Raw genomic sequence first — 11,603 nt, 5'->3', positions numbered from 1 at the left:
AGAACCATCTAAGGCATGGAAAAATGGCACAGACTCCCCTTTTGCTTTCGTTCTTTTAGACTGAGATGCCAACAGAGGCATGAAGTAGATTTGCTTGTGGGAGAGATAGATCAGAGATTAGGGGAGAGGTGTAGGCTATTAGAGATTGAGGGCTTTTGCAATTTGGTCCTAGTAAAGACTTTTTTCTTCCCACTATCTGCTTTTGCAATTTATTTTGAAATGTATTTGATTTTTCCAATTTAACAAATTTTGTTAATTTTATGTAAAAATCCTTTCCAAATTTTTTATTTATTTATTAATAATACCACTATATTTTTTAAATTTAATTTTTTAAGTTTAAATCTTTTGAACCAACTAACCAAACCAATATAACCCGAGTTCCTAGTTTTCACTAATGGTCAGTTGGTTTCGCGTGACCAACTTCTCCACCCGACTAGGTCAATTTGGTTGGCCAAACAACCTACAACTAAACCAAACCATCTTGTGAACACTGCTAATTTCATCTTAACTAATAGTCTAATCTCTAATAAATAACAATAGTTTAATCTCTAATAATTATTGAAAATTTTATATTAAATAACAAAACAAAAATAGATTTATACATAAATATTAAAAATATATTTATCAAAAAGTAAAATAAACAATTACTAAAAATACAACAAATATAAATTTTAGTATATTTAAATATATAATAAATATAAACTAAGATTTTAAAACTATTATTAATAAATATCAAATTTTCTGAAAGTTATTTTCCATAGTTATTAATTAATGTAATTGCAATAATGTTTTTATTATTAGTACATTAATAACTTTAATTATTATTCTATTTTTTAATATCTATAAAAAACATTTTTTTTGAAAATTATTACCTATTTTTGTTATTCGAAAGCTTCAATACCTCTAAATAATTTAATCTATTTTCATTATTTCAATAATATTTAAAATTTTTAAATTATTTATATTTTATATTCTTATTATCAAATATTACTAAATCTATTACAATTATTTTTTGTGTTTTAGATAAACTTTTTAAAGTTATTACATAATTTTTTTATTTTATCAATTTTACTTGTTATTTAAATAATATTTAAAATATGATTTAGTTATTAATTTTTTTATATTTAAAATATTTAAAAATTAGTTATTTTCAATATCATTTAATTATTTAAGTAATATTATTATTTAGTTATTTAAAAATTACTTATTGAATTTCATAATCCATAAAATTAAAAATTATACTATTATTACATAATTTCATTATTAATTCAAATTTTATGAAATATATTATAATAATTTTTCTACTTCCAATAAAATTTTTAAGTTTGTTATATAATTTCATTATTTTAACTACTTAAAATTTAGTTATTTTAAATAAGAATTATAGATAATTTAGGAGAAAATAGGGGTTAGACTGGATAGTGGTAATACTTGACTATATTAGATTAGATTTTGGTAGAGAGGGATTTTAGGAGCAGTTTTAGGAGTGGATATCCAAAGTGATAAACATAAAGGAAAGCATGCTAAGATGTTGAAATGAGGGAGGGAGAAGACACTGATGTCATGGCTTTGTGGGAGAACAAAAAAGGCTATATGAAATAGGGGTTGAGAGTTCTTTCTTGGGGTAAGGGAGAAAGCAAAGGCCATATGGCATGGCACCAACTACTTTAGTATATATATAGATTAGAACCAAACCGATTTGGCAACTTGATCCTATTTTTAATGCACTTTAAGCCTATTGAGCTTAAGCCAATTAAAAAGCCCAAAATACCTACATAAATAACAAAAAACAACTCAAATATCAAATTGAAATGTCAACAAGTGCCACCTATTGCTATTATATAAATTACATTGACATTTTCTCAAACAACTCACACACACACAATAAATCAGAATTTGCACTCCCATACTTGCAACAGTTCAAATGAAATTGAACTGTAAACAAACCAGTGAGCAAAAAAACTTAGATCTCTGCTTCTCTAACTCCTTTGAAGAGGGACTGAGGGAGACAGATTCATTCAGGTTGAAACAGTAACCAATTGAAATTTTAATTGTTTGAATTGTTCGTCATTGTGTATAATAATAACAGTGAAAAGTTAACAAATAGTGATTTTTTCCCTTGATTTATTGGACCGCCTGCAAATAATGTGCTACAAAAGCTTAATAATGTCTGAATGAAAAAATAACAATGTCATATGCTCTGTAAACACTTAACGCATCAGAATAATTGATTTTTCATGAGATAGCCTGTCTTGTTTCTTCTCAAGTGGGAGGAACCATTTCGTCTCTTAGAAAGAATGAACGGCTTTGAAATGCATCTAGACTGTTGGATAACAAACCACCAAGGCTAACACTATCTCCTTTAATAATCTGCCGGGACGATGACAAGCTTAGGTCTAGAGACCACAGAGAATCAGTCTGCATTAGGTTATTAAAAAGCAATCAGAAACTATTTGTTAAATATGAGTTGATTAGCTACTAAAAAAATGAAGGGAATATAAGGAAAAGGTTCAAATACCCGATTGATATCTGACATCCCAAGGCTGTTTTCACCATTATCTGCTCCTTGTGTCTGGGGCCGTGTATCTGCTTTAGGTTCTTGAGTCTGATCTTGTGTGTTTCCAGTTTTCACTCCCACCTGCAGAAGCATATCTTCAAGCTCAGTGGTGTTCACCAATGTGATCATTCCCATTAGATAGTTTTCTCAAGAAATTAATGTGTTTTCACTATTTTATGAAAGAATGGTGGAAACCCATTCTTCTTTGTTTTCTGTTTTCATTTTCAAGTGTGAATTACACATATGTCAGAAATGGATGATAAAAATAAATAAAAAATGGGGGCCGCTGAGATGGTAACTTATTTCCAAATTTTGGAAGCTTATTTTTTCTAGTTTTCAAAATCAGTATCAAGGTTCAAAATATCGTTACATATCAGCACAGGCTGATACGTATCGTATCGTGGCCTTTCTGATACACCCCTACCGGGAGTGTTTTGGGTCAGACCATGGTTCAGAGGGTGGATGGGCCTTAAACCAACCCCTCTGAACCAGATTCGAAAAAAAAAAAAACACAAAAAAAGCACCAATTCAGGCCGATACACCTTAAGTATCGATACTTTGAACCTTGATCAGTATCATAGCAACAGAAAATTTCCAATATGTGAAATTTTGCATTTTATTATGGTATGTGAAATCAGTATAATCTGAATACAAATGATAAAGATAAGGTACACTAGCAGCAGAGAAAAGGTTAAGACATCGGATGACTAGGGAGATTCACTCATTCCATTGTGTTGATATTCCCTTCTTAAAATCTACCAGGTCCAGACCAAAGTAGTGGTGAGTCCTGTACTCAATTTTCCGTTTATAACCTCTACCAAATATGTAGTTGTTTTGCATCAATGGCATTTATCCGATAAACATTTTGTACAAAGTTGCTTCGAAAAACAAGAAAAAATTGCCTTCAAACATTTACTTACAACTCAACATCACTAGGCACCACACGTGTCAAACAGTAAAAAGATCGCCCATAGATCTGACATTTTTCTGATAAAAGGCTCTCATGTAACCCAACAGAAACGTTTATCAACTAAACAACTCAACCAAACAATAAATGGGCCACTTTTCTGTTAAATGCCTACTTGGCACTATGCTGGCATTGTTGCTCTGGAAAATTCCATCTTCATCTTCATTCAAGAACCAAAAGATTCTCCATAAAGATGTAGAGAAGAGAACAAAGTAAAATAAGCTGATTATCTTCTATATATTAAGGCTCCATTTGGTTCGTTGGAATAGGGGTCTAGAATCGGAATCAGAATGATCCTAGTGGAATCAGAATTGGAATCCCATTCCCACTCCTAATGAGATGGCCATTCCTTAGCAAACCAAATACCATCTTAATCTTCATTCAAGGACCAAAAGATTCTCCATAAAGATGCAGTAGAGAAGAGAACAAAGTAAAATAAGCTGATCATCTTCTATACACTAAGGCTCCGTTTGGTTCTGGAATAGGGATCTAGAATCAGAATCAGAATGGTCCTAGTGGAATCAGAACCAGAATCCCATTCCCATTCCTAGTGGAATGGCCATTCCCTAGCCCTCCCTTAGGAATGAGAATCCATTCCAACTGATTCTGATTCAGATTCTGACTAAAAACCAAACAAACCCCCGAGTCAAACAACTTAATCATAACAAAATAAACAACCAAAATTTGAGTGACCAAAACGTCAAGCAAAATCGGAATCTGAATTTTGGTCACTCAAAACAGAATTTTCTGTTTCATGGATAAACAGAATCTCTGTTGCAATTTAATACAATCGCTTGAAAGCAATTCAATTGATATACAATTATTCAAGTACAACTATTCCCTAGTTGCAATAATAGTAATATCAATAATAAATGAATCAACGAGAGAGCATACCTCAACAAAATTGGGAAATTTGAATGACTTGGAACATGCATCCTGACTGCAACCCCTGGAAGAACCACTTCTAGATGAAGACACGATCTCTTTGCCAGACAACGAGAATTTTTGAAATGGAAATGCATGGCATGTTTCCTCTGCATCCAAAATCGATGAGTGTGATAGAAGGGAAGGTGGTGTTGGGCCTTGAGGACGACTATATATATGAGCAGCTATAGCAGCATCAAATGAATCAGAGCTAAATGGAAGCTGCTGCAAGGATGATTTATTTGCAGTTGGCACTGGATCGCATTGATTAATATTCCCCTGCAGAGAGGTTTCTGACAGAAGACCTCCAATGCTTATATTAGTTAAACTGTCAGCCCAAGCTAGCGAGGATAGCATAGTCCCATTGCTTGTTCTCAAATTATCCTACATACAGAAAAAAGAGCATAAACCAAAAAGGTATCAATATATAAATAACAAAATAATAATTAAGTTCAGTTTCTGTATGCAATGGAGTACGCTCATTCATAGTCCCATTTAGTGGATTTCAGTGGATTATGGACAGGACATGGTTTTTGGTCTAAGCCACTTACCTCAGATGGTTGCTTATGTCTATTCATAGTACCAATTATTCCACTGCAATGTTTTTGTACATCTTCAGATTGCAAAACATCACTTGATGTAAAAGGTGTCTTAAGAGTTTTAGATTCTAGATCAGAGAACCATCCATATCTGTTTGAGAGAAAGGTCCTTGTTAGCAAATTAAGCTGAGTAAATTTTTAATGGCCAGAATTTGGAATTAAACTATGCTTCAGAGTTCAGACCTTAAACGGAAAATAGCAGGTTTTCCAATGGCTTCATATACATCTGCTGAACTTGTATCACCATCTTTCACTGTCCATCTTCTATAACCAGCAAGATTTTCCAACCGAACATTATAGGGAAAAAGCACAAGCTCACCCATTGCAACAGTTGAAGTGTCCCACTTGTTATGGAGATGCTTCAATACCGAACCTACCTTCTTTCTAGAGCTTAGAGTGAGCTCCAAGTATGGATTATGACCATCCTATGAAGCATATAAGAATAAAAGAATTATGCTTCATGAACCTATCATGAAGAATTAAAAATGTCTAGCTGATCAAATGCTTAGTTTCTTAACTATACCTTCTCCAATCCTATGCGAGTACCTTCATCTATGGGAAAAAGCTGTAGCTTCATCCTTCTAGAAGGTTGAGGCATTTGTCCAAGCTCAATCTGAACTGTAGTCATATTATCACTTGCTTTTGAATGACCTATTTCTTTCACTGGGAGCTGCTGAAAATTTTCTTGAGGTGTAGAAGGCACAGGATGCTCATCTTTTTCATGCAAGCTAGTATCAGTTTTCCCTAGAAGAAACACCATGCAAAATTAAGAAGTAAACTATGTAAGATTCAGTCAAACCAAGATATGGGCTAACTGAATGCATCCTATAAATTCTATACAAGCTCCTAAATGACTCTATAATTAAGCAAACAATACTCTGACTAGGACTGGGAGAACTATTATACATCAAAGAGAAAATTCCAAGGAAACCTTACCAAGTGACGAAAAATACAAAGAACAATAACAATTAGATGATACATATTACTTGTTGCTTTTTGCCGCTGTCCAGTTCTCTTGGCATATGTTTTAGTTCTCTTGCAACTAAGGTCTGCACTTGCTTTGCTCTTTGCAGAAGCCTCACCTGTTTTCTTTTGCTGCCTAGCAGTTTTCATGGTAGAGCCAAGCCTAGTGGGAAACAAAGCCATTGATTATTATCAACTCCCTCTTCATCACAGCATTCCAAACCCCCATCTCTAAAATCTTAGAGAGATGGAGGTTAAGAACCAGTAATTCTACTGAACTAGTACCATTATGCACAATCAATTTATGCTCCTATTTTCTTCCCAAGAAAAAGCTAAAAAGGACACTTTCTGCATTCTAACATAGTAGAAATTTCAAGACTATAACTTTCACCCATCATGTGTAACCAGGGAATATAGAGACTCTTTATAAAGGACAAAAATGCCATAAAAAACTCAATTCTCATGCAAAATGCTGTATCAATTTGTTGGAGGGAGATTCAAATTTACAAGAACCTCTCTCCTCTCCCTTTTGTTTTTTGTCTTTTCCTCTTCCCACCCTTGAGTGCATGAGAAGACTCCTATGAGTATATTTGTAGCTTTGCTCTCTCCATGGATAGGGACCCATGGGAGGAGAGCACTATAGATATTCCATGCATGTGAGGGGGGTTTGGGGGTGCTTTTCACACATGCACGCCGAGCCGGGCCGGGCTGGGGCAAGGACATGGGTGTGGGTGCACGCGTTGCGCCAAATCATTTTATCCTTTAAATGAATTTGAATTTCGAACTTAATGTGTTTGCGTCTGCTCGAACAGGTGACTGTTCGAAGTTCAAAATATATTTTTTTCTGTTTTCATGTCTCTTCTTCCTCCCTGTGCCTCTTCAAACAGGTACACTGTTTTGAAGAGGCTCCTATCTGAATGGACACCTCTGTGTCCATTCGAGTCTGGGAGCACTCTAAGAGTGTTGGCCGACCCAGTTTTTTACAGAACAAGTTTTTCTTCCTTGTCTTCTTTGAAATCTGAGCATCAACTTCTATGGTTCGCGGAGGTCTGGTAAGCGAGTGCATGCCTACCAGTGGCCTGTTGGCTGTTTTATCTTGGCAACCGGTTAATCACTCGGCTGCACCGTAGGGGGCAAATACGGTTTTAAGGAGAGTGACCAAGTGGCACGACTCAGCCCTCCATCTTCCTACAACTCTCAGTTTCGAGTTCCTACAACAATTTCACATCACTACAACTTCGGTTTGGAAAGCGATTACCGATAAGTTCCATCTGCTCTCTTTACTATTTTTACAACACAATTTCTTAAGACTATATAAATCCTTAGGATCCTAGTCCAACAGGAAGTCACTAAATTATAAAAAGGTTATCTAGTTGGTTCAGTCAATCTCTCGAAACCCAACCTACATTAAAAGGTTGGGCCACTTAACTCAGGAGCCAGAGCCCACCTAAAGCCATATTTATGCCAAAACAAAGTAGACTATCACCTGTCACCTGAACAAGTAAACCATCCTGTTAGATCACTGCACACGGCACAACAGTTGATTCTTCTAATTTTACATATGTTACTACGTCAATCTCATTACCAATCTGCCTATGGATATGGGCTTGATTAGAATAGATCAATTAACTAAATATAAATTTCTAGAATTCCTGCTTCTACCCAAAACTTTCTGCCTCTATTCAACAAAGCTTATAAAGTGATAGGAGCACCAAACTTAACAATAATAATAATAAAGAAAAAAAAAGTGATTCTCTTTTGGTATTCCACTTCTTTGGATGTTAAGATTGATTAAATGAAGGCAACACTCACACCAGATTGGCACTTCCACAGTCACTCACAATTTAGGAAATTGTCTACCAGCTCCATCGTCCTTTCACATCTATATCCACACGCATCTGTTTGTAGTTTTGACATCATTTCATAACCGAATACAGTCTAAGCTGTCTTCATAATAAAATACGACATTTATGAAATTGTAGAAGAATCTATTTCTAGTACGTGCTTTAACTGCTTTTTTAGGCTAAAAGCAAAAATAGGAAATCATTTCTAATTCAGAAGGACGGTTTCAACATGAACTTCAAAGTCAAAACCGTTCTACTAAAAATCAAATAGTTTGAGAAGTACCTCAAATGGGTCTTATAGAATTGCAGTCGAAATCGGTCAAGTGAGCGAAATTCAACGAAACAAATCCTAGAAAATGGTTAAAAATAAATAACGAACGCGTATCTCCCTCGTTCGTAGCGATCTGAACGTCGCAGAACAATCCCAGCGAGGTTTCGGATCTCTTTCTTCTCTTCCAAGTTTAGAGATTCAAAGACGAATTACAAAGGAGCTGCAGAGAACACACAGAAACCCGCGAAATATTTTGAGAATTGATTCGCCTTGTTTCAAATACAAAATTTCGCAGAAAAAAATATGCCGCCTCTTTCGAATCCAGAAGGGGTATGATAACCGGAAGAGAGAAGACCTTTGTATCTTAAAAGTTAGGGTATAATTCAAAAAGCTCCCCTGCATTTTTGGCAACCATAAAAACCTCCCCTATAGTTTCATTTTAATAAATACCTCCCCTGAATTTTTTGGAAACCATAAAAACCTCCCCTATAGTTTCATTTTAATAAATACCTCCCCTGAACTTTTGAGAAATTCAACAAAAACCTCCATTCCATCACTCTCCCAGGCTGAAAACGTTAGATTGATGCACTAATTTTTTTCCAAATATCTATTCTACCATTTTATAAATTATTTTATATACAAAATTACTGAAATAATCTCATTTTAACTCAACAAAAATACATATTTTAGAATTTTATATGTAAAATTATTCAAATGATCATTAAAAGAGATGGGATTACTTCAATAATTTTGTATATAAAATAATTTATAAAAGGGTATAATGGGTATTTAGAAAAAACTGATGCATCAATCTAATGTTTTCTGTTCGGGACTATGACAAAAGGGAGGTTTTGTTGAGTTTTTCAAAAATTCAGGGAAGGTCTTTGTTAAAATGAAACTATAGAGGAGGTTTTTATGATTGTTAGAAACTTCATGAGAGATTTTGTATTTTACCCTAAAGGTTAAAACATGAAGGACTAGTGGAGTTGGACTTGGGCCGTGGTATGGCATATGGTTAGGGCCCAGACTCCATACCCATGATAACAAACTCACTTACACCTAGATAGGGATTGCAAACGAAAAGATAGTAGCCCAGTTTAATCTACCCTACTTAGGCTCTAATATAAGCCCCTGTTTGGGACTATTTTTAAGCATTTATTGGAAAAAGTATTTTAGGCAGAATCACACCAATAAGTATTTGTTTGCATTTGGAAAATAAGGTTCAATCAGCACTTTTTAAGGAACAAAGGTCATTTTGAATAAGCTCCAAATTTTGACATTTTTTCAAAGTGCTTTTTGAAAAAAGGCCTTATTGCATTTTCTAAACACCGGTGGCTCACACTATAATTTTCAAAAGGACAAATTTTTCAAAGTATCCTTACTATTTAGCTAATTGACTAACTCTACCCTTACTATTTATATATTGTCTTAGAGTACCTCCTAAGTTTTTTGACAATTGACTAGCTATACCCCTACCGTTAGCATCCGTTAATGTTCCATCAAAATCCATATGCATATGACACCATATAAAGTATAAAATTAATTTTAAAACCCAATACTACCCTATTCGTGAGGATGTTGATGTTTCCATTATCATTACAGTTGCCAATACTACCTTTCAAAATCCCAAACTCAAGATAACGGTAGAAGTGATTCCGAACTCTACTCCCAATGACATGGCAACACTCATTCAATTCCGCTTCCAAGTCGATGCGCATGGCAGCCTCTGAGCCAACTGGACCACTGGCGACATGGCAACGCCTGTCCTCATAGAACTCAGTAGGGTTGTTTATAAGAATGCCCAACCCAACCAAACCGACCAACCCGGACTGATCCAACCGAGTCAGTCGGGTTTTCATTTATACTGGTCGATTTCGGGTTGGGCACATACAAAAACCAATATCTCGAGTCGGTTTCGGTTTTCACATAAGAAAACCGAAACCAACCCGACCCGAACCGAACTAGTCTTTCTTCTACTAATTTGGTAATTCCTACTTCCTAGTTTGAGTAGTTTCCTAATTCCTACTAAATTTCTAGACTTCTACTAAAATAGAAGGCCCATTAGGCAATTACAATTAGAATTCAATTAATTAGGTGTCATTTTTTAGCTTTTTACCTAGATTAGGCAATTACAATTAGAATTCCTACTAGAACTAGAAGGCCCATTAGGCAATTACAATTAGAATTCCTAGTTTCCTACTAGTCTTGTAATTCCACTTTTGTCTTCTCTTAAAATCTTCTATTCTCTAATTTAACTTGGTTGGTCTGCCCCCTCAACTCAAGTCCTCAACTAATTCAGAGTTTATTTGGCTTTGTATAGGAGCAAAATCGAAATTGACCCAAACCGACCCAACCCAACTCAAACCGACCAGGTCGGTTTGGCCTATCAGTGGATCGGTTTTAGTTCCCACCTCTGGTAACCCGACTAGGTCGGGTCGGTTGGGAAAATCCCATGAAACCGATCCAACCCGACCTGTGAACACCCCTAGAACTCAGGACATCGAGACCAAGAGCGGGATGGTGATGTTGTTGGGTAAATTACACTATAGTAGCAGAAATGAATGTAAAACCAATCCCAGGACAGCAAGAAACTTTCCCCCAAATTTGCGTGTCAAAATGGGTTTGCCAACAACAATAATAACAAATAAACAATTCAGCCAAGTAACAAAAAAATAGATAACAATCACCACACAATAGCACACTGGAATTTTTACGTGGAAAATCCCAAACTCGGGGAAAAACCACGGGACCTACAGTCCGTAAAAGTCTTCCACTAATTCAGAATTTAATGGGTACAATAGTCTTCTCTAATTGCAACTAGAGGCTTACAAACATCAAGGAAATAATCATTGGCTCACAAGAACAACATTAACATCACCAAATGCAAGGTGGATACAACACAAACATAAGTTTAGATCTCACCAAGTTGCTGTAAATCTGAACTGAGAAGTAGAGAAAAGGAAGAAGAATCACCAAATCTGAATTGGAGTGGGATTCTTAATTCCAGCACTTAATATCATCAAGAACGGGCTTGAAAGGCACCTCTGAACTTGATCTTGAATGGAACAAGAGCCTGCTTTTTCCTCTTCTTCACAAAACTCAAAGAACCAAGAAATAACTTTCTTTTTTTGGTTTTGTAATTTTTTTTTCTTCTTCTTCGTTATTCTTTGTTCGATGGTTACTAATTTGACGCCACCAAAAAAAAGTCGTGGCCAAATAATGTGGTAACCCACTATTCGGCTCCCTTTTCTTTAGGGACTAAATGAAGGTGGGGTGGACCCCTCCACATGGACTGGACCCACACCGAACAATTCTCCCCCTCTAGCTCATATGGAGGGTTTCATCAAACCTGCAACTTTTTTGCAGAATTCAAATTTGTCTCTAGGCAAGGACTTTGTAAATATGTCTGCATTATTCTAATCAGTATGAATTTTCTCAATGTTCAAAAACTTTATATCCAATACATCCCGAATCCAGA

The 11,603-nt window shown here is 35.3% G+C and overlaps 1 protein-coding gene across 3 annotated transcripts; it reads right to left on the bottom strand.

The window, feature by feature from the left end:
• Nucleotides 1-2,017: 2,017 nt before the first annotated feature.
• On the bottom strand, nucleotides 2,018-8,466 carry LOC148876313 (TSL-kinase interacting protein 1-like). 3 transcript variants are annotated; one of them, XM_088983195.1, is made up of 9 exons: nucleotides 8,138-8,433; nucleotides 7,852-7,908; nucleotides 6,034-6,173; nucleotides 5,571-5,791; nucleotides 5,231-5,472; nucleotides 5,000-5,138; nucleotides 4,419-4,832; nucleotides 2,519-2,638; nucleotides 2,018-2,418 (listed from the first exon to the last, which is right to left on the bottom strand). In XM_088983195.1, exons 3-9 carry the CDS (start codon nucleotides 6,158-6,160, stop codon nucleotides 2,263-2,265), a joined length of 1,419 nt encoding a protein of 472 aa, XP_088839321.1. In that variant the 5' UTR covers nucleotides 6,161-6,173; nucleotides 7,852-7,908; nucleotides 8,138-8,433; the 3' UTR covers nucleotides 2,018-2,262. The 3 variants fall into 3 exon arrangements, with proteins under 3 accessions (XP_088839321.1, XP_088839312.1, XP_088839330.1); XM_088983186.1 differs by lacking the exon at nucleotides 7,852-7,908 and having other exon boundaries at nucleotides 8,138-8,466; XM_088983204.1 differs by lacking the exons at nucleotides 6,034-6,173; nucleotides 7,852-7,908.
• Nucleotides 8,467-11,603: the final 3,137 nt, after the last annotated feature.

This window comes from Nelumbo lutea, chromosome 1 (genome assembly GCF_056320005.1).
Source record: "Nelumbo lutea isolate HS-2025 chromosome 1, American lotus-T2T, whole genome shotgun sequence".
NCBI lineage: Eukaryota > Viridiplantae > Streptophyta > Magnoliopsida > Proteales > Nelumbonaceae > Nelumbo > Nelumbo lutea.
Note: the sequence above shows the minus strand (reverse complement) of the source record. Positions and strands in the feature narration are given on the sequence as shown.